At 41.4% G+C, this 27,879-nt stretch overlaps 1 protein-coding gene across 1 annotated transcript; it reads left to right on the forward strand.

Moving 5' to 3' along the window:
• Window positions 1-27,570, forward strand: LOC117399509 (WD repeat-containing protein 97-like). The gene is made up of 23 exons (XM_033998741.3): window positions 1-1,688; window positions 3,178-3,246; window positions 3,466-3,611; window positions 4,265-4,848; window positions 5,592-5,713; window positions 7,809-8,550; window positions 9,773-9,921; window positions 11,577-11,813; window positions 12,577-12,667; window positions 13,159-13,291; window positions 14,298-14,416; window positions 15,410-15,491; window positions 16,455-16,610; window positions 17,096-17,281; window positions 17,892-18,065; window positions 18,262-18,399; window positions 19,492-19,680; window positions 21,016-21,213; window positions 22,628-22,749; window positions 24,012-24,180; window positions 25,819-25,967; window positions 26,233-26,294; window positions 27,021-27,570. The coding sequence occupies exons 2-23, from the start codon at window positions 3,216-3,218 to the stop codon at window positions 27,218-27,220; spliced, it is 4,179 nt and encodes a 1,392-aa protein (XP_033854632.3). The 5' UTR covers window positions 1-1,688; window positions 3,178-3,215; the 3' UTR covers window positions 27,221-27,570.
• Window positions 27,571-27,879: the final 309 nt, after the last annotated feature.

Here is a 27,879-nt window from a genome sequence, read left to right on the forward strand (position 1 = left end):
CTTGGGTGGGCTTGCTATTTCTAATTCATGGTGTTATTTTGTACAGATCCGGGGGTGTCTATGGAGTTGGTGAGCATATACCCTGTATATAAAAAAAAGTTTTAAATGTTTGTTAAAAAATAAATGGGACATGTTTTTTTTTCATGGAGACAACATTACAGCATAACTAAGCTCTACTGACTTGCTCACATTTAATTGTATGTAATTATAACAGGGGTGTGCAGATACTCTGGTTTTCTCAGTTGTCCCTGTGTGGTGCAGCTTTTAAGGGCTTTACAAATAGCAGGCAGAGGTGAAAGAATTGCAGTTATTTTGTGCATATTTAGTTACAGAAAACAAAAACAAAAAATGTTCACAAACTAAATGCTACTGTGTCTTTAAATATGGTAACTATGTATGCAATATCCCAGGCAGAGCAAGGTTATAAACAGTTGTTATGCTTGTAAGCAGGCACAGCTTTAGAGGCTGGCTGGCGGTTGCTACCTGTGTTCAGGCCATGAAGTACCAAGCACATTGTCAGCTTGGCTCCTTGCCCTGGGATCGTCTCCCACAACTGGAGAAACTGCTCCTATATACACCTGTTGCTGGGCTTAATTGGTTGTTAATTAATCAATTAAGTCCCAGCCACAGTGTGCACCTGTATGTGTCAGGGACAGTATTAACCCTATCCCTGCCAAACTGGAAGAGCAGCAATGCCACAGTGCTTACACCCTGTCACAGTCCCTTTATGACATTTTCATTTGTTAGGTATTCATAAAATTCCCCTTAAAAACGTGTTACGTATTGAATACAAAAGAAAGTGTTCCCTGTTTATGCAATTGAGTACCAAGAAATAACAATCTTAGTGTGGCTTAATATAGAACCTGTAGCGATCAAACTAACTGAAACATCTCATATATAATCCGCAAATATTTGTCTTAACTCTCTTTTATCTTTTTGATATAAAATCATTTAGAATTCACGTTGCTTATTTCCTTAGAAATGTGTCATTACCACGGTGAATTATGAGATTATAGTCCTGGGAAAGATTTAACCTCTTATAAAAATCGAAAAAAGAAATACATCTGCACTACCCTTAGGGTTATTAGCAATTAGTTAATGTACTATACAGAACAGAAAATACTCTTCTTAATGGTACCCTTAATTATACTCTAGTATTAATAAGACCATAAGGGTCATTACAAACTGTAGACATTTTTGGAAAAAAAAAACTCAAACATAAAAGAATGTGTATTCTAATTGTAGGCTACATAAAGGTGTACCCATAGGCATAATTTACACGCCTCCCTCACTTTATGAGAAGTCATTACAAGTTTTGAATCAGTCCTTTCAAACAGATTAAAACTAAAGACTTAAAATAACAGCTTGCATGCTGTTTAACGTGGTCACGGGGCTAATATTACTGCCTGTGTGTGTCTCAGCGTTGTAAGCGTCTGGTCTCCTAGTAACAGCAGTGAGTGCTCCGAGATTGCAAATAGCCAAAGGCAGGTGTACTAGGGCCAAAATGGACTTCAGCTAACTTCGCTTATTCAAAACAAAACAAAACAAAACAAAAAAAAAAACACATTTATACCGGCAGTATTTTTTAGCAGCAGTGTAGATTGCAAAGGGAGGGGTTGTGTCTGTTTTCGTAGCTATGGGTTGTTTGGTCCTTTTTCGTTTTGACAGAATCTAGGAGTGCATTTTGGGTAAGTTTAAAAATGTACAATTACATCATGTACAGTTCCTCGTAAATTACCGTGTCCGTTCAGTAAGATATGTTAAATACATTTTGTGTGTGTGTTGTATAAGCTTGTGCTTCGTTCATAAAAACTGACTATATCAGTGACAGCGAAAATATATTTTTAAACGCAACACATTGCAGACAGATTAAGTCAAGTTTTAGAAACTTTCGGCGTCAATTTTAACAGTGTGCTTCTTACGACTATGCTGTGCAGGTGTTACTTAAATATTGTTCACACGTTTGCTTGTTTTTTCACCCCGCGGTGTGACAGTTTTAAAGTGTTTGCCCCTCTTCAATTATTTTTGTGTTTTGTGGTTGAGTGTGGGTTGGTCATGTGTAGTCTAGACCCACTGAGAAACTATCATCGTCAATAGTTGCTAAGGAATAATAATAATAATAATACAACAAAATTAAACATGTAATGTTCCTGGCGATATATGAGGTAATATCGCCAAATGTGCACCCCAGGTGCTGCTGTCTTCAGTTTATTAGTAGTTTTATTATTATTATTATTATTATTATTATTATTATTATTATTATTATTATTACTTAAGGGATTAATTTATTATAGAATGAAAAACAAACAACTCGACAGTGCTTAAATGAACCCTTATATTAAAAACTAGGCTATAGTGCCTTCCAAAAAACACTATCGATTCCTGTAGTACGTTGCAGGGTGGGTGATGACTGATGAATAATAGCATCTTGTATAACCGGGAAATAATGCAGATTCTGAAGCTGTGCTCTCGTCAGTACTAGTACTAGATACTAGATAACCTTACTGTTTGAGTTATTTACTTGTACTGTATCTACAGTATATACAATAATGTGATACTGTCGCAAAACGTATTCACAACCTCTAAATAAGAAATGAAACTAAATTTGCTCTAATAAGGGTCAGATTCAATAAAAAAAATACCAGCTCTGCACTTTAATGCACAATTCAATTGAACTACCTGGAGGGACACATTCTGTAAATGTTCTAGAAGCCCTTAATGCAAGGCAAGTTCAATTGAATTCGGCTGCAATATAGCTTTTAAATACTTTTGGTATTTTCTGATTCTAGTACTGTGTTTTACCTGTATTATTAACTTAATGATATCACCTGGTGCTTTTTTAGTGGAAATAAAAGGCATGGAAACTACTATTTCTGGGTGTACCTTCATAAAAGTTTACTGTAGTAAAAGCAAAGCAGAGTGCAGTAAAGCATAGCGAAAGCATGCTAAAGTATAGCTAAGCACTGTAAATTCCAGAGGTAGGGGAAATCATATTTGAAAAAAAAACAACATTAGCAACTGTGGTTAATTCAAAGAATAAAGTGGAAAAGCAAGGGGAAACTGTAGAATTACCATGTAAATTCACTGCGTAAACTTTTATAAGGGACAGAGTAGGTGCTGTATTTTGATTTTAATTCCCAGCCCCCCTAGTGAGCTATTTTCCTTTCTCTATCCCAGTCTAAGGGCTCCAGAAGCTGCTGTGCTCCTCTGCTATCATGGCGCAATCAGGGACTGGTGACAGGACCAGTGAGTATGGCACTGTTTATCTTTTTACAGAAACGCTGCACAGTTTGTCAGCTTCAGTCTCACTGTTAGCACTTTACACAGCCACAAACAGGCTCTGCGCCAGGGTTGGGCGATAATGACATCTCCAGAAATCTTTCTCAATGTCCAGAATGTCTTTGTCATTGAATTTAATTACATGCTGGTGGTTAGCGTGCTAACTCTTTACCTCCTGTTTTGAAGCCTGCGATGGCAGTGAGGGCTACTCGACCCCACTGGATACTTTCAGCACCCCACGAAAGCCAGGTACAGGTGAAGAGACCCCCAGGCAGAAAGCCAGGAGAATGTGGAAACTCCTTTACAACACAATCCGCAGCTCCATGGTCTGGGTAAGCAGCCCATCGTCTTTCTGTGTCCGCATTGCATGTACTCTACTTATATCGGTGTGCATTAACCACTGCAGTTGAAACTAGATTCTTCTTAGGTTTTAAAACCTGTGTTGATGATTTGCTGTATTCCCCCTGTAAAAATGATGAGCCTGCAATCTGCTAGTTTAGTGGATTTCTTTTATAAATTCATATAGCTTGCCTCTTAGGGTATCTTCTCGTGCACAGTTGTGTTTCTATCACCCGAAGTGCCAGGCAACAAGACACTTTTATAAGAGACAGGGTCAGCTGTACATATTTACTTTCTTATAAATTATCATCATTATATTTTAATTTAAAAACACACATTGACACAATACATATAATTAATGTCTTTGGAATTTCTGTTTGATGTAGCAAATGTGCAGAACTATTTAACATTTAAGTTTCTCTCTCTCTCCTATTCCCTCTCTCTCTCGTACTCTCTCTCACTACCTCTCTCTTTCTCTTATTCCTTCTCTCTCCTACCCCTGCTCTGTCTCCTACTCTCTCCCTCTCTTCCCTCTCTCTTCCCTCCTCTCTCTCCAACTCCCTCACTTCTCCCCCAACTCTCTCTCTCCTTCTCCCCTCTCTCTCCTACTCCCTCTCTCTCTCTGTCTCCCCCTCTTTCTCTCCAGGTCAAACACTCGTGCTTCAATCCCACCTTGACGACCCATGGAATCCAGCATATCTGTCACTTCAGTTCCAACAGCCCGGTCCGCCATGTGACCTACAACCAGGCCACAGGCGACTTCGTCAGCCTGTCCAGCGATGGCACCCTGCGGGTGTACCAGTGTGAGGGCAGGCTCCGGGCCTCCTTCCCCTCAGCAGAGCCCTTCAGCGGCATCGCCAGCACAGTGCTGCCGGACCGCTACGCTGCCTGGGGCCCAGGGAACAGGCTGGCCGTCCTGGACAGGGAGTTCAGGACCATCTCCAGCACCTGCTCCAGCCGGGATATCCACACCTGCCTTTCCAAGGAGGGGGTATATGAGCTGGTGGTGGGCGGGGCCGGGCATGTCTCCGTTTGGTGTCTCCGGCACCTGGTGTGCAGGGTCGAGATCACAGAAGGACTGGGCACAAGGGACGTGTTCACTGAGCTGGTCCTGCCCAAGGCAGCCTCCCCCAAATCACAGAGGTGCTTCGCCATGAGCAGTGCCGGAGTGGCCCTGTTTCATCTCTCCAAGGGAATGCTGCTCGCCTACAAGAAGGACCTGCATCTCTGGTATTTTTACTGTTTTTATAGAGCTGTGAAGCCTTTTTTGGTTACAAGAGCCGCGATCAGAGAGTTCTTAGAGACAGAAATAAAAAAAGTCACACACAACCAAAAAGAGGGGTCCTGAGTCGGTATGACGTCATGGTGTACAGGGTGAGTCGTATAGCCAGGGGAGCGCAGGTTTGCTGTGCAGAGTCGCCGGTCTTCACTGGAGATTCTACAGGGAGCACTGCATTGGCTCTGGAGCTCCCGCAGGTTAGGAAGGAACTGACAGTCATCACTGTCCAGGGACTAGTGAGCTCAAGTGCAAACATGCAGGGCTGGCCTTTGTCCCCCAGGAGCCTATGCATTTATTATTAACCATTCCCAGGAGCCTCATTCAGAGTACAATCTCTTTTCAAATTAATTCATTCATGCAGTGGCATGAATGTATGGGCAAAAGAAACTCATTATTTTAAACTACTTTTCCACATTGTACACAAAGAGTTGTTTTATATATTAGATTTTATGTCCACATTTTTGGACCCTTAAGATGATATTACCATGAAACATTATAGATACACTGTACTAAGAAGCAAACCGTAAAAACAAATTCAGATGTGGTGGACATTTTCAAATTCTTAAAGGGTAGCAGAATGTGTTGTCTAGAAACAAAACCAACTACCGGTAACCATTCATTTTCAACACATCCCCTTTGGTATTGTGCATTCATGTGACATGGAGCTAGCGGTTTGTTTGTTTCTTGTTTTCAGTAACATCACTGGGATTGCCTACTGCAGCACTGCGAAGAGCCTGGCCACTGCGTCCCGCGACGGCACCATCAAAGTCTGGGACGAAGACTGGGGGGTTCAGATGGTCTTCGCCGGGCACACTGGTGAGTGGAACAAGAAGATATAGGTTGTGTGTGTAGGTACTGGGCTGTTTATACTGGGGCCCTTTCTATGCTAGTGGACAGAGATCCAGGTTGTCCCTTAATATTCTCCATCCTCACACACACATGTACACACACAGACATGTACACACTCTCACACACACACACACACACACTCATACACATGTACACGTACAGACATGTACACACGCACACACTCCAACACACACACGTACACACACACGCTCTCTTACACACATTCATTCTGTCTTTGTTATTGTCAGTGTTTATTGAGTGGCCACGTGTTCTGTTTGTTTCGACACAGCATTTTTCTTTACAGTATTAGAACTGTAGTGTTCAAAATGCCACCTTTTAATATAAACATCAATCTCTCGTTTCACCTGAAGAAGAGACTTTTGAGGTCTTGAAAGCTTGTGATTAATTATTGTTTAGTTAGTGTAATAAAAGGTATCCCCTCTCCTCTTTGTCTGTCATCTCTAGACTGATATGAACAAACTTTTCAACTAACATTTAGGAAAATTTGTACTGCATGGAAAATGTTTAAACTCTCAGCTATTAAAGGTAGATTTAAAAGGGTGTGCACAATTAAACAGTTCTCTCATCCACGTATCATTTGGATTATTTGGCTCCCAATTCTTTTTTTGGTTCCATTTTTCATTTCATGGTGTAAAAATTGAGAATAATAATTCACTTTTTTTTTTCTCTTGTATGTTTAGTCTCACATTGATGACACAAAATTCCTGTGTGGGGAACTAGCTAGAAATGTTGAAAAACATATGCGTGTGAACCACACTGAGCTAAATACATTAATAAATAAGGATGTAATAAAATCACTAGAAACCAAATAACATATACTGTATAACATGTATTCTACCTGTATCTATTAAGCCAGAACAAAGAAGAATTAGGCAGGACTTGATTAAAGACCTTAACAATCTTAAAATCAATTGAAAAAGTTAACCCAAAGCAATACTTTAAAGAGTAAGTAGCGGAGTTCCGAAAAATATAGCATTATGCGCCCCCACATGTTGCTACAACTGTTTAAATAACGTACCTGTAATTTTTCTTTTCGTTGTTAACATCCTGACAACTTTTTAAAAATGGCTGCTCTAATGCACTGGTGTTTGAGATCTGTCTTCTAAATCAGTGGTTCCCAACCCTCATCCTGGCGACCCCCTGTGTCTGCTGGTTTTCATTCCAGCTGAGCGCTCAATTACTTAACTAGACACTCAATTGAACTGATCATTTGCTTAATTTGTTCTTTTAATTGTTTTCAGCTCTTAAACAGTTGCAGATTTCAAGAGTGCTATAACATTTTATAAGTAACTTGAACTCTGCAACTGTTTAAGATCTGAAAACAATTAAAAACGGCTAATTAAGCAAATGATCAGTTCACTTAAGGGTCTAGTTTAGTAATTGAGAGCTCAGTTGGAATGAAAACCAGAAGACACAGGGGATTGCCAGGACCAGGGTTGGGAACCACTACAGGAAGACTGATTTAAAAAAAAAAAAAAGAAAAAAAAAAAAAATGACAAGAAGTGCTCTGGCTTTTCTTTTCCATAACACATCATGAATCGTTATTGCTGTGTTACCTGTTTGACAATGTGGCCAATAATCCTTACATTATCAGAGCACTAGAGCGGACCATTTTGAAAAGAACTTTGAAACAGACTTTAAAGGTATAAGTGTCAAAAATTGTCAGGATGTTAATAATGAAAAGAAAAATGATTATTTAAACAGTTGTAGCAACATGTGGAGACGTGTAACGCTATATTTTTCAGAACCCTGCTACTTATTCTTTAAGCACAGCACAGAAACCATGACCAAAAGACACCTAGTTGGAAATTAAGTGGAATTAGGATAGAGGCTAGGATACGTTTCTTCACACAGAGAGTAGTGAGGGTATGGAATGGGTTACCTAGCTATGTTGTTGATGTTGAAAGATTGAATCAGACACTAAAACCCGGACAAGCACTAAAGGGCTGAATGGCCTCCTCTCGTTTGTGAAATGTCTTATGTTCTTATGTTCTGATCCCTAATAACAACTGACCCTGGATCTTTTCTGGGGTGTTATCAGGAGCCGTCACAGCCCTGGCCGCGTGTCCCCACCTCCCTCATTTCTTCTCCTCCTCTCTGGATGGCACTTTGCGAGTTTGGAGCCTGGAGACAGGAGACCAGCTGGAGAAGATCCACACTGGGCCTGCGCTGGGGCTGGGGATGAAGAGCACAGAGAAGGACGGGGTGGAAAGGTTGGGGAAGAAAGCCAGCAGGCTGCTGTGCTCTTACTCCAGGAAGGGCGTGGACTTCTGGGCCCTGACCCACCTGTATGCTCTCCACACCCCACTAGGAGGCGCTCCAATCAGAGAGATCCAGACTGTCAGCCTGCCTCTCTACCCCACCAGGATGCTGTGTGTCAGTGACGATGGCACAATCAGGCTCATTGCAGCAGAGACAGGGGAGGTCATCACCACTTTCATACTGGAGGAGGGGAAGAGGACGAAGTGGGTGGACTACTGCCTGCCCTGGGAGACCCTGTTCGTCCTGACTGAAGAAGGGGAGGTCCTTAGGATCAACACGCTGACCAATCCCGCCACCCTGCTGAAGCAGGGGGCGAGGCCACAGAGTGTGGGCGGGTCACCTGTCGATGCTGCCACGACAGAGTCTGGGCTAGGGAAGAGGAAAGCCAAAGCCTGCTGCCTTGTGGTTTACAACTACATCATTGACCCAGAGAAAGCTTTCTCCTGCTGGACTGAGGTGGTGGAAAATGGAGGGGAGAAACGGAAGAGGAAGCCGAAGGAAATTAAGCAGGAGAGGAACAGGTGAGCGTGTCGGGAACTCTTTTCCCTTTTCTATATTTATTTCTTTTTCTTTTTATTATTTAGAATGCCCAATTATTTAACCCCCGATTTTCTCCCCAATTCAGATTGTCCAATCATTTTCCCCCTCACCATAAACAATTCTCCACCCAGTTCAGGAGAAATTAAGGTTTAGTGGGTGTCCAATCCCATGACAAAGCCAGCTTCCTCCGACAAATGCCAGCCCTGCAGGTGTCCACCCCAGCTCACTAGTTGCCTGGGCAGTAGTGTCCGCTGTAGCACAATGAGGAAGAACAATCCCTTCTGGTTTTGCCTCCCTAACCCTTGGGAACGCCAGAGCCAATGTGACACTCCCTCCAGAATCCCCAGCGAAGACCGGCAACTTCACATAGCCAGGACACGAACCTGCGCTCCCCTGACTGTATGACTCCCCTGACTGTATGACTCACCCTTCACCCTACATGGCCGTGCCTTTACCAGGGGACCCTTCTATGATATTCTTTTACACATGCATTCTGTTTCATTACATGCATTGGCAATGTTAATAGTTTAGAATTTAAGGGCCTTATTTTCAAAGTGTACGCCTTCTTTAATTAACTCCTAATATTTGAAAGAGGTTAAAAAATTTTTCACCTTTCTAAAAACACAAGTTAATTAAAGAATGTAGGAAACGCTTTGAAAACACGGCCCTAAAAGGTTAAACGCTTAGAATTCTTCCTAAACCATTGTCAAAGATATGCATGTTCAATGTGTAAGGTAGCGTTTATACAGTAGGATTTGTTCTGTGTAAGGTTATTTTCAGTAATATGCACATCAATGTTGTATACATGTAGACTCCTTCATATCAATGTTAAAAAGCATCATAAAAAAGGTACAGCACTCTAATGGAAGGCTTCTCACGCTGGCAAATATTCAAATTATTCCTAAAATGTCTGAACATTGAAACGTGTTTAATCTGAAAGTCAGGTCTGTAATACGAGTGCAGGAGAAACACACTCAACACAATTAGAGGAAGCCACCGAACACTTTGAAATGTATTATAAGTCTAAACCATTTATTTAAACCCTGGGGGGGGTCCCTCTTCTCCAGATAAATAATGTGTTGTGGTTAAATATTAGATATTTTGAGTATTGACAAAGTTGTAGGTGTGCAGTATTTTTTTTGGTTTTACCAATGCGTTCTAATGGGGACGTGTCTTACAATGAGTGCTGGCTGTTCTGTGCAGGTACATGCTCATCGTGGGGCAGGAGGATGGCTTCCTAGCGGTGCTGGACTGGTACTCCGGGCAAATTCAGTACCAGACAGAGGCTCATAGTTCCCAAGCCGTAACCGGATTGGTGACCAACCTTGAGAACAATTACATCATCTCTGCTGGTAAGTTCTGATTGGTCCGAAAGCCCTGCTTGGTTTTTTAATTGGCTTTCTATCTCCCCAGGTATGCAAAGTGTCTGTCTGTGTGTAACACTTACCTTGAGAACCGCATGTCTAAATATTATGAAACTTTTTTAATACAAGTTATTGAGTGCATCATAATCTGTATGCCTGTCCGTTGGACTGTCTGTATGTCACATTTACATTTTTGCATGTACCTGGCCGAATCTTTTATCCAGTTGTGGAACTTGTTATTAACATTATTTAGTGTAAGCTGTCAAGGGGGATCCGATATCTGGGGATATATGGAGGTGCCTGTCTGTTCATTCTTTTTGCATCTATCTTGGAAGACCGATTTTAAGTCTGTAAAAATGCTGTGAAATAATCCGTTTTTACCATGAAAAAGTACAGCACTAATCATTGTTAGTAATTATAGTTTTATCTTGAGGTTAGTGTTGTTGATGTTGTAAACATTTTAAATGGCACAGTTATGCTGAGATGGGAAGTAAATTATAACGTGATAAACATTTACAGACTATTGTTTACAATAACTTTGCTGAGAAGAAAGCGAATATGTGTGTTTCCGAAGAGATTCCAATATACTATATTGATTCGATGCCTCCAAAGACTTGTAATTAAAAGTTTGAAGAATTGCTGTTTGGTATTCAGTCCTAAACCAGCAGTTTGTCAGCCTGTGAACAGAATGACTTGCGGGTGACGTCAGACAGACTCATTACTATGGGTATGAAGCGCTGATGCTCGCTTTTATTGAAAATAAAAGGTTTGAACAAACAGAAACAAAACATTGAACCCAAAACAAAACGGCACGGTGGCCACAATAAACAGGTATTATAATTTAAACAGGTAGCATGCTGGGTAGCAATTGTTTATATCTGTATAAAGCTTACTGTCTCGCTCTCTCATTCCACCTCTGAACACCCAACCATTTCACCACCCGTGATCACCTTATTTATACACCTGTGGCTGGATTCTTAATTAATCATTTAAACATTTATTCAATTGATGGCTCCAGCCACATACCCACGTGTGTTTGCAGGGAGGATTTTAACTCCGTCCCTGCCATCCAATACTTCCCACATATACAACCCCGTGCCTCGGCAGGGCTCTCACCCTGCCACACAGCCACACAGCCCCAAACTGTTGTGACATAGATTATGTGTTTTATTGCAGTACCATTCAGTAGAGCAACAATTGTAAATGGGGTGCTTGAGCTGAAACTCCAGACAGAAGGGATGCAGTTTGAAAAAAAGGTTGTAAACCCCTCTTCTAGACTATTCTGTACACACTGTTGGTATATGTCCAGGTCATCAACTTTTTCAGCATACTGACTACTTACTTTACACACTAGCCTGATTGGAGGGGACATGATTGAGGCCTTTAAAATCTTAAAAGGAGGACACAGTTGGAAATTAAGTGGAGATAAATTTAAATAGACTTACGGTAGGAGACACTTTTTCACACAGAGAATGGTAAGGATATGAAATGGGTTACCTATTCATGTTGTCGAGGTAGAATCACTTAGATCATTTAAGATCCAACTGTGATCCAACTGGACCAGTGTAGACGGGCCGAATGGCCTTTTCTGGTTCGTAAAATGTTCTTATGTTCTTTTGATTGTGCGTTTGCATCGTGCTCAGGAGGTGACAGGTCGGTGAAGGCCTGGCGGGTGTTCCCCTACGCGGAGGAGTCTCTCAGTCTCCAGGTGACTTTTTTCTGCGGCCAACCACCCCTCAGGATCAGCGTCATGGACTCGCTGCTAGCTGTCGCCTTCCAGGACTTCTCTAGCGCCACCTACAGCATCGTCCAGTTCAACCTGCTGACCAAAAGGCGCACTGACCACTCGCCCAACGATGACCCTCAAGACAAAATCACAGGTCAGCCCCAAGCATGTAGCAGGACCATTACTCACTGGAGATACATTCCCAAAGCTCACTGAATCTATTCAGCTGAGAACAAAGAAGAATTAGGGGGGAGATGACTGAAGTCTTTAACATCTTAAAAGGAGGTGACAAAGTTAACCCCAACCAATACTTTAAAACCAGGACCAGAGGACACAGTGGGAAATGAAGTGGAGACAGGCTTAGCTAGATGACCCATTGGCCTCCTTTCATTTGTAAATGTTCTTATGTTTCATGTTCTTCTTTCAACTTTTTCAAATGCACTTTGGGCTTGATTCTCAAACTCTTTCTATTGAACTTACACGAGTAAAAGGAAGTATTTCACAAACATAAGTTAATAAGTCCTGATTCTGAAACCCAAGGTAAAACTATAAGAAATTAATTCAGTGTACTTCTCTACAGATTATTCAAAGACCTATTTTAGTCCCAACGGGTAGAATTAAAATGGCAGGTCAGAGAAAAGTAGCCTTGTAAATGTTTACCGTAGTAAAAGCATAGCAAAGTGTAATAAAGCATGGTAAAGTATAGGCAAGCATTGTAAAGCCCTGAGAGACGTGGTAAAACATGGCAAACCATGGCATGGTAAATGCCAAGGAAAATGTACAGCGGAAAACTTATCAGTGAGATTTCAAAGTGTGATGCCATATAAATATTTTAAATTCCAAAGACAGTAAAACATTGGTGATTTTGTACAGTGTAATACATCCCCTTGTTCTGTGCTCCCTGTTGTTCTCTGCAGGGCTGTGCACTTGCCCTCGGATGAAGATCTTTGCCTCCTCTAGCCTGGACGGGATTATCAGAATCTGGGACCGGGACAATGGGCTGATCAGGTAAAGAAGCAGAAGGGTGACCAGGGGAAGAATCACTAGAACTGCTTTTATTTCAGTGTTTGATAACTCCATCAGAAAATACTGAAAAGATAATAGGTAGCTGTAACGGGCAGTGTTATGTGATGCAGTGCCGACACAGATGCTGGTCAGAAGCAAAGAATAAATTGAAAACTATTGCATTAAGTAGCAAAGCATCTGCATTCCAAAGTTAAGAGGTATTGTGATGTTTCAATAAAGAAATAAGTTACTCTAAAAGGTGATTTAAGAAAAGATTGATTACAGTAATTTGTTTAATGTCATTTTTTCTCGTGTTTTTTCTTTCGTGGCTTCTAGCTGAACCCATAAGCATGTATTTATATTTCTATACTATATTTGTGTGAAACGTATCTGAATTAATTGTGCGGGTGTATATACTTGAGAGCGAGGCGGCTCGGCTGAAAGCATGGCTCCTGTTGGATGGTTTTAAACCAGTTCCACTTTGCTGTCTCCAGATCGCTTTGCCTGAATGCAGCACCAGAGAGCCTGGCATTCTGCAGCATGCGTGGAGACCTCCTGGTGGGGATCGACGGGCACCTTCACTGGATCCACCACACTAAGTTCCTGCCCAGGCACTACCTCTACATGGTACCCTGAATGGGAGGGGGGCACTCAGGGCAGATAGTTGGGTCTAACCTGTTAGTTAAAGTGCAGATCCAAGCAGGCATGCACAGGGCAACTTACATTAATACTCCCCACCTACCCTTCCGCAAGGTACCCTTATAATGATCTCCCCTAGTAAAAGCACAGCAAAGTGTAATAAAGCACAGTGGTAAAGCAGAGGTAAGCATTGTAAAGCCCAGAGAGGTATGGTAAAGCATATTACATGGATGGAAATAAGACTCCCATTGCGCAGCAGTTTGCTCCATTCCTGGTTTTACTATGAGATTAATAAGACACACCTGAGCTTGTTAACTGTGGCTAAACAAACTTGAAACCTGGAATAGTTCAATCTACTATGCAGTCTTATTTCCATCCCTGTATTTAAAAATGCACTGCAAAATGATTTTTTTATAAAGGTGTTAGAATTCTCTATTTTGTATCCTATTTTCAGCTATTTTACGGTAGGACTTAGTGATCATTATAAAATAAGGTCCATACATAAATACATACCCATGCCACTAATTCCTATTTCGATGTCTTTTAAAAGATAACCAGGTTACCTCTGTGTTAATTACATTTTCAGGCCCTGGCATATATTCAACATCCACACCTAAAAATAATAATTGGTATCCAAGTGTGCTTTGAGCTTTCAAAATATTTATTAGCTCAGCTGTCTGAGTTTTTATTTACTATGACCACGTTTACCTCTTTGTGGTACCATGAGGAGGGGGCTGGGGGTGAGATGGGTCTAATCAAACAAGCAGAGCACAGATCCACAGACAGGAGGCAGCAGGGTCTAGACCAGCTAACACTTAATTCCCCGGCTCAGTGTACCCTCAATGACTGGGGTTAGTACTTGTATTTCCCTTTTTATCCCACTCAGACCCTCTACTTAGTAAAGATCTGTGGTATGGTCTCTCCCGGTTTCCAAGCAGAGTCACATATTGTTCCAACTTTCCCAATATGAATGGGTTTTTGCATATTCCTGCAGATGATGTGTATGGAATTCTCTGAGCCCATTCCGGACCCGCCTATTCCCATCTCGGAAGCAGTGCTGCAATCCCTGAGCCCCGCCCACCTCAGGAAGTTAAAGGGATCCCTTCTAACCAGGTACATATAGGGTTTATTATTTTCAACACTGAAGATTGCACCCTAAATACAGTTCTTCACAATGTGAAGCACAGCAATTCTGGAATGAATTAGATCAATATCATATGTAATAGCCTGCAATCAGTCAATTTTTTTCAATCAGTTTTATTATGTTTATTTTGTGGAAAGCCGTAATGATTTACTATAGGCTAGCAACCACACACACTGAGCGCACACTAATACACAAACACACAAAAAGCGCACACACACTTAGCGCACACAAACACACAAATACACAAACACACACACACACACTGAGTGCACAGTAATACACAAATACACACACACACACACACTTAGTGCACAGTAATACACAAATACACACACACCAAGCACACACAAACACACACACACACACACACACACACACACCTATTGGACATTAATGCACACAAAACCCACGCAGCCTCTCAGGGTTGATCGGGCTGTCTGTGAAGGAAAAATACTGCAGTATATATATGCGTGTGTGTGCGTAAGCAATAAGACCTGGGCATTACCAGACATTATGGACTATTTGAGTTTCAAATATGTTGCAATACATTGTATTCCTTTTCCATTATATATGTTATGTATTGCATTTGATTCCAGTATATATTCACATTAATTCAGCATCCTTTCATTTTTTTTTTTTTTAATATTTCAACATATGTCTCAAAACACACCTAAATCTACATTTTCTAAATCTGTTACTGGGATATGTTTTTATATATGTGTCCTCCGTGAGTATTGGCTTGAAGTATTTCAGATTGTCTAACCTACTTTAATTGTAATTGACTGAATATTGAGGCAACATCCACTTTCCATTGACTTTATGCAGTATATGTTATAGTAGTTTTTTTATGGTTGTAATTGCCCTACATCTGAATTACTGACATGTATTGTGAAAATGTGAAACTTGTGGATGTTTAGAGGCCAATCTTGGCAATTGTTTAGTGTCCTGTTGCTGTGCTGCAGGCAGAGGAAAGCTCTGCCACTGGCAGAGACAGAGCGTGCAGAGTATGAGGAGTACGAGAGGGAACTGCAGGAAAGAGCGGAGGTAAGCAAAGCACGAGAACAGACAGATAGCTCCAGTGATCCGCTTACAACCACACTTGGTGTATCCCAGATCATGGCAATGCAGTATGTGGAATACTAAGCGCATGTAAAAATAATGAATGAATACAGAGAGGATAGTGCACAAATAATCAATGAATGAGGGAAGGTCATCATCCCTCTGTGTGTATGCCTTTGCTGTCAAACTGATTATTTGAGTGCAGTGGTACCCAAAGTGTTATCCATTCGTAGGACTACAGAACGATTTAGACTGAGGCTGTTGTAGCCCATTTCTTTTTCCCACTCAGGACCCTTGCTCACCTAAATATCTTGGTATCTTTGAATATTAGTGTCTCCTCCTTAAAAATTAAAACCATCATGTTTTCTGTTTATACCACAATTTCATTTATGGATTAAACCTTGCCATTACTGTAGGGAGCTCTGAATTCGATGCTAGGTGAAACTGCTATTGTGACATCACACTGCTACAAGCTGGCCACTGAAATATGAGAAAAAAATACGCTTTAGAACACCCACACGTACAGTATAAAGCTGGGTCCCTGTATTCTGGTAATTGCAGTATAAAGATGTCTCCCTGTACTCTGGTAATTGCAGTATAAATATGGGTCCCTGTACTCTGGTAATTGCAGTATAAAGATGGGTCCCTGTACTCTGGTAATTGCAGTATAAAGATGTCTCCCTGTACTCTGGTAATTGCAGTATAAAGATGTCTCCCTGTACTCTGGTAATTGCAGTATAAAGATGTCTCCCTGTACTCTGGTAATTGCAGTATAAAGATGTCTCCCTGTACTCTGGTAATTGCAGTATAAAGATGTCTCCCTGTACTCTGGTAATTGCAGTATGAAGATGTCTCCCTGTACTCTGGTAATTGCAGTATAAAGATGTCTCTCTGTACTCTGGTAATTGCTTGTTGACAGTGACAGTGTTTGTCTTGTGTTTTCTCCAGGCCTATGCCATGCTGGCTGCCCGGGACAGGGAGCTGCTGCTTTTAAAGCAGGGAGAACTGCAGAGCAGGAAGAAACCGAAAGGCAGCAAGAGCACCAAGAAGGAGGCTTTCAGACGCTACCTGCACCTGCTCCACCTGGACCGGCCACAGATACAGGTACAGAGGAACATAGAAACAGATGCAGACCTAAGTGGAGACAGCGTGTAGGAAACACTTCTTACACAGAGAGTGGTGTGTGTGGAATGGGTTACTTAGCCATGTTGTTGATGCTGAATCATTGGGATCCTTTAAGATACGACTTGACAAAGTTTTGAGATCAACCAGCTGCCAGAAATCAGATGAGTAGTGACAGGCTGAAAACTTTTCTTATGTCACCTATACATATTAACTTATTTTAAATTATGTTTTAATTAAAAGAAAATAACACAATACGCAGATAATGCTGTTATCCATGTCTTTAGAATTGTTGTTGTGTTGGTAGTTTGCCATGCACGAATCGACACTTGTTGCAAATAAGATGAGCTGGAATGTTCTGCCATTTTGATTGACTGAGAGCGGCCTCCTGATTTGCAGCATTACTAAGTTGTTTTGAATCTCTGTTATTGGATCCAGTAATGACTGTCATCCCGTGCCCCCCCCAGATCCCTGACGTTGATCTCTTTGATCTCAACGAGGCCCTGCGTAGCCCCCGGCCCCCTCCCCCGGAAGCTCCGTACATCCCTAAGACTGAGAGGGGGGGCTTCTTCCCTGACCACGCCCTGGCCAGGCACTCGGGTCCGTGCTCAGAGACAGAGGAGTACCAAACCAGGGAGAAGACACCCGAACAGGTGAGCCAGTCAGGATCAGTCCTGTTAGTAAATCTAGAGTGAGGATTATATTGTATCTGTAGTTTAACATCTGGGCTGCAATGAATTACAAGCAATTGAGGGGTTCTGTGACATCATAAACCAGGAGAGCAAAGCCTGAGTGGTTTATGATGAATTCACCAGAACCCAGAGATACTTGTCCCGAGGCGTTCTGATAAAGCGGCGCTAACTGTACAATTATAACCTAAAGTAATTCATTTCAGCCACATTTGTTATTTTTTATAATATGTGGATTCCATGACTTTTGTTCAAATGAACAGGATACATAAACACTGAGCTCCCCAATGCCAGTTTTATGCAAGTCTCCGGTCTGTAGAGTCTCTCCCACCTGTTGTAGGTAGGTTTTCTTAAGGTTCATATTCAAGGCGCTGAGAATTTAAAAAAAAAAAAAAAAAAAAAAAAAGTTTAGAAGACTTTTTCATATTAGCTGAGATACAATATATCAAAAACTTATCCATATATTATATAGTAGAATATATGGGCTAATGCATGTTGTAGGGTGTTTGTACTGACATCACTACACATGAGTTGTTTTTTTTTATAAATGGTCGGTTCGTGCTTGTGGTTTCAGGTGTGGAGGGACAGTGTTCTGCCAGTCCTGTCTCTAGGCTTCATCCCTAACTCTGTGCTGGCTGGGCTGCTGTGGCCTCCAGAGATCCTGGACAAGGGAGAGGAGGTGCAGGCCAAGACCTGGAAGCTGCCAGCCAGAGCAGATAACCAGCTGGATGAGATCAAATACATGGAGGTGAGAGAGAGAGAGAGAGAAGAGAGAAGAGAGAGAGAGAGAGAGAGAGAGAGAGAGAGAGAGAGAGAGAGAGAGAGAGAGAGAGAGAGAGAGAGAGAGAGAGAGAGAGAGAGAGAGAGAGAGAGAGAGAGAGAGAGAGAGAGAGAGAGAGAGAGAGAGAGATGATAGCCTGTCTTGTCTCTCTGTCTCTCGGCAGTTCCAGCATGATATGGGTTCGATGCTGGGGAGTGAAGACGAGGACAAGGACAAGGAGATGGAGCTGCTTGACGAGGTTCCTGTCAAGGAGGACATCACTAGACCCTCCCCTGAGCCACTGGAAGAGGAGCCCCCTCAGGTCAGCTCCAGCTGGCCCTGACCGTCACTTTCCTTCCTTATATTCCTCTCTTCCTTCCTCCAGTTCTTTCTTATATTCCTTATTTGTTATTCCTTCCTCCCTTGCTTATTTTCTTAATGTCCTTAATTGGTTGCCTCATTGCCTCCTTTCTTATATTAATTCATATAATTTCCTTATATTCGTTTTTTAATTACTTTTATTCCTCCCAGTCATTCCTTTCTTATTACATCCTTGTCACTCCTGATATTCCTCCCCTCTCACAGCTTCCTTCTAATGTCTTCATTATTTCTCCTTATATTCTTTCGTTCCTTTGTTATATTCCTTCCTTCCTTCTAACCTTCCTCACATTTCTCCCTTCTTATATTCCTCCATTCACAAAACATTAAGGACTGTTTTAAGGAATGTTTTGTTAAGGACAGGTTTTTTAAAACCCTTATTTTAATTTTAAAAAGGTTTGGAGTTCATGAAACCCTTTCCAACGGTTTTAGAGAGGGTTAGTAGCTTATGCCCACCTCAAAGCACGATGTATTCTAAACTCTTTTAAAAGAAAAAAAAAGTCCTTAACATGTATTCCTTCACAGGAAAAGTTTGGGAACGAGAAGAGGCCATTTGGCCCATCAAGCCTTGTCCCTTTTTTCTTTATGTTCCTTCCCTCCTTTTATTAATTATTTTCTTCCTTCCTGCATTCCTTCCTACGTTCATTAATTAATTAATGATTTCCTTCTTTTGATTCCTAACAAAACTATTCTCCAGTAGTAACACTGAAATACTGAAGGACACAGCTAGGGGAAATTCACAAAGCCCTTTACTGTAAAGTGTAACGTAGGAGTACATTTGTGCTTTGGGAATTTCTCACTCAGTTTCTTTTCAGTACGCGTAGCACGTGATGGGCTCTACTCACAAGGCTTTAAGTCTTAAGTTTGTTTTTATTAATAAAATCAAATTTCATTTTCCTGAAACTGTTTTTTACTGTTGTCAATGAACTCATCAATAGTCCAGAACAGTTTCAAACTTGATTGCTGTTTGCATAATTAAACTACTCAAGAGTTAAAGCACTGTGGACACAGTCCAATATTAAATGTGTTTTTGCAGAACTTCCAGCCTAAAACAAAGCTGTCCATGCCCCGCCCCAAACCTGTTATCAAGCCCCGCCCACACCTGAGCCCAACTCCTCCCCCACGGAATGCGGCGCCTGTGAGAAAGACAAGCTCCCACGCTCTCCCAATGTTCATCCTTCAGTTTGTGAATCAGAGTTGGTTTCAATTGACGTTCTCAGAAAAGGTGAGGGCAGAAATGAGTTTCCAGTAACTAGATTCCGCCCTGCAGTTCCTACACTACACAGATTTCCCATTTCCCTTATATGCTGCTGAACGGCTAGCGCAGAGGTCAATCACAGCTGGACACCATGAAATTCAGTTATTTCAGTATACTTTTAAAGTGTTACAGAACATCTTACAAAGTTTACTAGAAACACATTGTTACCTTTGCTGTGTCCCATGTTGTCTGTATCACAACATCACATTTTTAAATATATTGCTGACTCTCATAAATCAGCTGGGCAATCCATTTCTCCACATTTACACAGGAGCGTTCGCCAGGAAGAAGAGAGCACCAGCATTGTTGCAGGAGGGAGCATGAACTGGATACAAACTGTATACACTGCAAAGTTTAGAAGAAAAAATCTTTCTCTTGGCGAATGTTCCTAAATAAAAGTTGAAAAAAAGTAATTCCCTAGTTTATTTATCGATGATGTGTGAATAAAAAAAAAATCAAAACAATCGGGAATATGTTGACAAAAAACAATGCTCTTTTTACTCTTTAATTACCCTTTAAAGTGATATAAATAACAAAATGATTTCATAAATCTTACCTGGTGGGCAATTATATTTGGTATGTAGGTAAACATGTATTTTTTATTTTAAACTTGCTATCTGGTACTACATTGGGTTAAAGAAATCTCTGTACAAGCCATGCTTTTAGCTAGTGTTGCACTGTGTTGGCCATTTCACCTGGATGGTGAAATTGTCCCCACCCCTACGATGGCTTCTTTCCTTTATTAACCAACTTGCAGCTTCCCCTATAGACTGAAATGCTTTCAGCCACTCACATGTTTTGATCCAGAAAACACTGCTGAGGTGACCCAGGAAGTGCAAGTGTAACAGATATCCTGAGAATAAGGCATAGAGACTGAGAACTTTCTTTAATGTACAATAGTATGTCATGTTTGAAAATACATGTTTGCTATATCAAATCTTTTCAAAACTGCACATTTGAGACCTGTACAGTCAATGGACTTGCATGACGAGTACAGTTTATGAAAGTGCAATCACTTTAATGGTACCATTAAGAGATCCTTCACGTTGTATCAATCAGGGATCACACACATCATTTAGTCATGCAAGTACGTGAATCCAGATTCATTGAAGACATTGAGAAAGACTTCCAGTCAAAACGTTTGTCTGAACTTAAGTTTCTTTAGTATTTCTGTTGAACAGACTGAGAAATGTTTCTCATTAAGCTTATTAAGTGTTCTTTAGTATTTCTGAATGTTGCTCTGTAGTTCTAGTGCCATTTGTACAAAGCTGATTGCACTGTGGGTCTTGTGTGTTTTTAAAGAGCTTCTCCAAGACGATGACATTGGACTCGTTCATGAAGCAGCTCATGCAGCAGTTGAAGACCAAGGATTACTGTGTAAAGACAGGCATCCTGGGTGCAGTGCAGACTCTCCTCCAGCAGGAGGGGCTGGAGATAACCATGGACCTCCACAACCTGCTTCTGTCCATCCTGAACCAGCCCAACGCCCCCACACTTAGGGTACGGTGCGTGTAGAAGAATTAGGGAGGGCCTTGATCAAAATCTTGACAAAGTTACAGGGCCAGTGTCACATCACATGAGATGTATTGGATCTTACTGTGTTGTTTTCTTATCATCCCGGATCACTTTTAGTACTTTTTCTGGAACTATCCTGAAGCTTGGTTGCAGTCCCGCATTAGCCTTTCTTTCTGGTTAGGTAGCAGCACGGTGCACCTGATAAAAGTCAGTGCATGCATCGAATCATTATTCTCCCCCGAGCTACAGACAGTAGCTGCACAGGCTGCTAGGCTACAGTCTGCGTGACGTCACGTGCAGCATCGAGAGGAATGACTTTACAGTGTATGGATGTGTTTCCCCGATGACTCCTATTGCAATATAAATTCCTGCTGGCAATAGGGGTCATCTGGGATGTAACCGATGCATGAAACACAATAGACTATTAGACATACAGTTTTATATTATTTTTAGACACCATTAAGTTTTGAGATCAAAAGGCTACTAGGAACCTGACGAGCGCTGATGGGCTGAATGGCCTCCGCATGTTGGACTTGTCAGTTGAGTGGAGATATTTTTGTCTTTAACCTCTTTTTAGATCAGGGGTGTCCTATCACGGTCCTGGAGGGCCATTCCACTCCAGGTTTAACAGGTAAAATTAGATAATTACCTACTTCAAGGTCTGGATGCAGGTTTCATTAATTTGATTAAACAATGTAGAACAGGATTGAAACAAAGACTGGGACTGGAAGTGTCAGCGTTGCCATCCGTTTTAGAGGGATACACTGTTGAAAGAGTTAAGGTGTAATCTTCCCAAGGGAGATATTCAAGCGTCTTTCTCAATAAAACTTTTGTAGTGCTAAACAAGAAGACACTCTTTTACCATAAGAGACAGGGTCAACTACATATTAACGTTATCATGTTTTTATTTTTTTTAAATAACACAATACATAGTAAATGCCATTATCTTTAGAATTGATGTCAGCTGAAAGTTTGCATTGCATGAGACAACACTTATGGGAAAATAAGATGTGATGGAATGTTGTGAAACCTGGTGTTTTGATTGGGTGACTATAAAGACTTCAATCAGGTCCTCCCTAATTTGTCTTTGTTCTAGGCTAAACAAATTCAGTTCCTTCAGCCTAGCTCATTCCTATAAACCCTGGGATAAGTCTGACTGCTTTTCGTTGATGTCTTCTCCCGTATAAATGTTTCTAATAGTAAAAGCATAGCAAAGTGTAATAAAGCATAGTGAAATCATGGTAAAGAATGGGTAAGCATCGGTAAAGACCATCAAAGTATGGTAAAGTATATTAATAAATATGGAAAACTAGAGTAAACTATGTCTTATGTACACTGTAACCATGGAAGCATGGAAAAACTGCCATGGAAAAAAACTGTGTGCTGCCTCCCCCTGCAGGACCCAGACGAGCGGGAGTTCATCCATGCGGCTCTGACGACTCTGGTCAGCATCGCTCCCCACAGCAAGGAGCTTCTGTTGGAGATGATGGTCCAGCTCATTTTATGTGACGAGGTGTTCAGGTGGGCCCAGCCTTGGTGTTAGTGCAGCGCTTCTCAAACTTTCTGCCCCACCCCTTTTTGAATCAAGCTGAGTCTCCCGCTATCCCCCTAGTATATCTCCTTATTAATTGATAATAGAAATAATGTATTCAAACAAGTGGAGTCGACTGTACATCTAAATGTATATATTTTTTCGAATTCTAGGCAGTTGTCTTCAAATTAAACTACATTTAAGTAATTTGCATTTATACAATACTTTTGGTATAACTAGGATAGCTGATTCCAGGCTATTAGGTACAGTATTGATCAAATTCTTTACGTCATCGCTGGCATACTTTTACCCCTGTGCTTCGCATGTCTTAGGGTATTTGCATGTATTATAGGGTTACAGGACAGCGAACAACGGAACAGACGTTTAAGTGCTACGAGTGCCGACAGAACTCAGACACTGCCCTGTAAATCTACTGTGCACTGCTTTACTATTAGTGCACGAGTGCAAAACCCAGCTATATTATCAACCTTTATTTAGTCCATTGTGAATTTCATTGAGAAGAGGGAAAAGGTTGATGAGAGAATATCGTTAAGTGGCTGAGGTAGGTGGCCGATTGTTTTTAACGGGCTTTGCAGTTGAACGGAATTCCAAGAGCTGCTTCAGGAGTGATTTATTTTATTATTTTATTTTTTTAAAGGAGGTGACATCAACTGTGCTGATCTTGAGAATACAGCATGGTATAAACTGGAAGTGTCATGGTTGATGTCATGAATAGGGTTTCTGCATGTTGTGTTGTGGAATACAGAAGGCGAAACGTGTGCAGTCTATAATAAATATCAAATCCTAATAGCCTGTAATCAGCTATCCTATACATATACCACTGCTGATGGTCTGACAGCCTGACATACTTTCCACTTAAGACATCCCACTATTTATAATCCCCTCCTCCCACACTCTCCTAATCTTTTCACTTTTATTGTATTCCTCTCTTCTACCAAACTTTATTTCTCATGTCTTTATTTTATGTTATCTATTTCTACGGGTGCTTTTTGTCACGCTTGTCTACATGACTAACTAGCCACTCTCAATCACTGCAAGGTTAATCTCCCATTCAGGGATAATTAGTATACACCCACCTATCTTATTGTGACCATTAAGAGACCATTCAAACTCCTATCCATACTCCAATATATTCCAAGATTTGAAAACATTGAGAAAGATTTTAGAGTTGAAATGTTTCTTTAAGTCTTTCTAAGCTCTGACGGCCCGTGCTGCTTCCTCCCTGATGCAGGAAGAGGGTTGAGTCCTTATGGCAGAAGATGGATCTTGAGGACCCTCATGACTACCTGGGACAGGAGCTATCCTCCTGGGACGAGTGGCCACAGGGAATGGGCTCTGCTAAGACACAGCTCCGCAAGCAGACCACAGACTGGCTCAATCACTGGATAGCAAAGTACAAGGTAAGAGTAGTGAGACTGGGTCTCAGAGCTGGGGAGGGTTGATTTGAAAAGACATGGGGGGCACAACCGTAGATAGGAGATGTGTAGTAGAGAGTGACACGGGAATGAAACTTCAGTCCTGTCCCATCCTGTCCTGTCAAAAAAGATCCCGTCCCATCCCATCCCGTCATAAGCAGAGATCAACTATTACTTGCAGGTATAGATATTTTCGTATTCATGTATAAAATTAGGGTTTATAGGGTTTTGCATTAAACACTACCGGTATACTACTAGTAATTTGTTCTTAGTTTTAGTTTTTTCAGAAAAAAATACAGTGCAAGCACAGGGTCTTTATAAGCACAATGTGCAATATAATGATGTAATATATAAATTCGGTCATATAAAAACAAATGTTTAGAGTTTTGTGCGGCAGTTTCAGTTTTTAAATCGGTTACTAAGCAACCCGGCTCAGAGAATTTAGTATGTCAATGCCACAATAAACTGTCAGAGAAATACAGTTTTACGAACTAATAATTCATTAAAAAACATGGTATTGAAATAATATTTCATAAACGTTCAGGGAGTAGCCATCATGTATTTATTTATTAAAAATCGTAGTATTTTACATACCCCTTCAACATAGTGCCGAAGCAAATAATAGTAGCTGCTATGGCCAAATTGTAGCCTTTGACAACTTATGATTTGCACATCCTTAATATACTGTACATACTGTTATTCTGCTAGTATCAATAATTCATGTATCAATATTGTTAACTAAAGGACTGACATAACTATACAATTATGGGTAATATGAAATATTTTAAGTATCAATCTATGTTAAACGTAAGGGTTTTTATTAACCATTCCATGCTGCCAAGACGCTGATTCTCTGCGGACATCTGCTGTCCCTCTGGTCCGTCCGCATTGGTGTTGTCGGAGTCTCTCTCCGAGTTTGAACCTTCTGATTTGGAGGCATACGGCTCGAATTGATACAATCCCTGTTTTCTCTCTTTACATCAGATCCTTCACTACATAATTCACATTCATAAGAGGTGTCTGAAACTGATAAAATTAGGCTACTCTCACTTTCACTGTCGCTGTCACTGTCATCCATACTGGCAGATGCAAGTAGCCTGCGGGTATCTCCCTCTGTGAGGTCAGTCTCCTGGCCCCACACCAGGAAATGGAGATCACCCTCTGTGTATTTCCAGGTATTATTTGATTAATTGTAGTGTGATTAAACATAATTTAGTCAAATTAATGTGTTTATATGTTCAAGTGAGACTTGTTCATGTTATTTTGTATGTTTATGGTAACAGTCAAGTTCCATGTCATAGGCTCTTTTACGACTTTAAAGAGCAAAAAAACACTCTTCTTGAGAGGTTTATTTTTTTTTATTTCCCGGTCCTGCCCGTTCCCCTGAGCTTCACTCCTGTACCATCCAGGTATCAATAGAACATAGGAAAATTTGTGAAGGCGAGGAGTCATTCGGACCATCAATGCTTGTCCACTTAATTCCTAGTAAATACAGAAATACTAAAATAAAATTCAGATTTAAAAGATTTCTAGTTAAAAGTTCGTCACATAATTTTTTAAGTTTTCTTCTTTCAGTGTCTTTTAATGCCAGGTTTCAAATCTTTTTCAAACACACACACACAGATTGAGTCAAAGTCATCGGATTGCAAGCCAATTGAAGCAGTGAACTATTTCTGCTCAGAGCAGCACAAGAAATGGCTTGTGGCAAACAGGCCGCCGGTGTCCGTCCCTCTGGAAAAGAACACTGTGCTTCTACTGCCAGACATCCGCAGGTCAGTCCAGAGGGGGCATGGGAGAAGGGAGGATAAAAGGATGGTGAAAGGGGAGAAGAAGGGAGGATAGCGGAGGAGGAAAAGAAAAGATGGGGAGGGGCAAAACAGATGGGAGAAGACACGAGGGGAGAAAGATGAGAGAGAAAAGGGGAGAAGGGATAAAGTGAGCAGAAAAGGGAGACAGGGAAAAGAAATAGGAGAGAGGGGAGAGAAGAGGGCCATGAAGATGCTGACCTGTTTGCCCCTTGTTTTGTGTCCCTTTCAGATCCCATGCAATCCTAAGACTGGGAGAGACCAACAGCATGGCAAGGACACGCCCAGTAGAGTGTGAGTGCTGTTTAACACATTGCATGCATTAAGTGTTAGGCGGCTCCCTCAGATTGAGTGTATCTCTCTTTGTGGTGTCAGGGTGTCCTACAAAGACCGCAAGAGAAATCTACACTAATAAAAATCGGATGAAAGGGGGCTCCCGAGTGGTGCATCCAGTAAAAGCACTCGCTAGAGTGCAGGATGCGCTCTATAGCCTGGACGTTGCGAGTTCGAATCCAGGCTATTCCACAGCCGACAGTGGACGGGAGCTCCCAGGGGGCGGCGCTCAATTGGCCGAGCATCGCCCGGGGGGAGGGAGGGTTAGGTCGGCCAGGTTGTCCTCGGCTCACCGCGCACCAGCGACCCCCGTAGTCTGGCCGGGCGCCTGCGGGCTTGCCTGTAAGCTGCCCATAGCTGCGTTGTCCTCCAACGCTGTTGCTCTGAGGCGGCTGCACGGTGAGTTTGCAGTGTGTAAAGAAGCGGGTGGCTGACGGCACACGCTTCGGAGGACAGCGTGTGTTCATCTTCACCCCTCCCGAGTCAGCGCAGGGGTGGTAGCGGTGAGCTGAGCCTAAAAATAATTGGGCATTTCAAATTGGGGAGAAAATAATAAAAAATAATTGGCAACGACTACATTTATAAAAAAAAAAAAAAAAAAAAATCGGATGACAAACTGATATAAACGTATTTAATCTGTTTCTATAGAATGTGTTGTGGTTTAAATGTGCCTCTCTCCCTCTCCAGATATCACCTTGCCTCCCATCTCCTCGCGGCCCCTGCTCTCTGGTTTCGTCCCCTACATGGCCTTCCCCCTGCCCAAAGTTAACCTGTGCCCTTTCACCTCCCCTGAGGACCCCGCAAAGCCAGACCCCTCCTGCAGGTTCCTGGGGGCAGCGCCGCGCTACTTCTTCCTGGAGCACTCGTACGCTGACAACTACAAGTAATCACTGGAGGACGCTGGTAAACATTTTTGTCAGGTTGTTTTTGGCCTCGATGGTACAATAACCAGACAATGGGCCTGATTTTCCACTGTTGGCAAATTGCCCATGTAATACTATGGAGGGCGCAATATGCCCATGGCCAGTAACATCAGTCATGTATGTCTGTCTGTGTGTCCTGCATCTGAAGAATGTATCCATTAAGAACATTAAAGAATTCTAGATTGAATACAATTCCCTCTAATAGATGACGGGTTTGTGTTTGAATTCTTTATTTTACAGGGATGCTACAGGTATTATTGTTTTTAATGCACAGATTTGAATTGTGAAAATGTACATTGAACTGTCGTCGTGGCACGGAGAAATATACTTCTGACTTATATAAGTAAAAAGTATATAATTGAATATAATTTTAATTATTATTATTTTTTTAATATAATCCAAAAAAAACGCCACCAAACCACACAAATCCACTTGCTAGTATGCTGTATGAAATCATTACAAATAGAAACTCTTGCTGTTCAAACTGAGATTGCAGCACCAATTGTAATATATCAAATTTATTTTTGATGAAAAAATAAATTATATTAGCTTTATGAAATGTACAAAATACATATACTACATAATTATGGCTTCTGATTTTCAGTTTTAACCGATAAAACACC

The sequence above is a fragment of the Acipenser ruthenus genome, chromosome 4, assembly GCF_902713425.1.
Source record: "Acipenser ruthenus chromosome 4, fAciRut3.2 maternal haplotype, whole genome shotgun sequence".
Lineage (NCBI taxonomy): Eukaryota > Metazoa > Chordata > Actinopteri > Acipenseriformes > Acipenseridae > Acipenser > Acipenser ruthenus.

Coding starts and splice junctions, on each gene's coding strand:
- LOC117399509 (XM_033998741.3), top strand. CDS start 3,216: ATGGCGCAATCAGGGACTGGTGACAGGACCA. Junction 9,922..11,576: donor CAATTACATCATCTCTGCTG/GTAAGTTCTGAT, acceptor CATCGTGCTCAG/GAGGTGACAGGTCGGTGAAG. Junction 22,750..24,011: donor TTATGTGACGAGGTGTTCAG/GTGGGCCCAGCC, acceptor TCCCTGATGCAG/GAAGAGGGTTGAGTCCTTAT.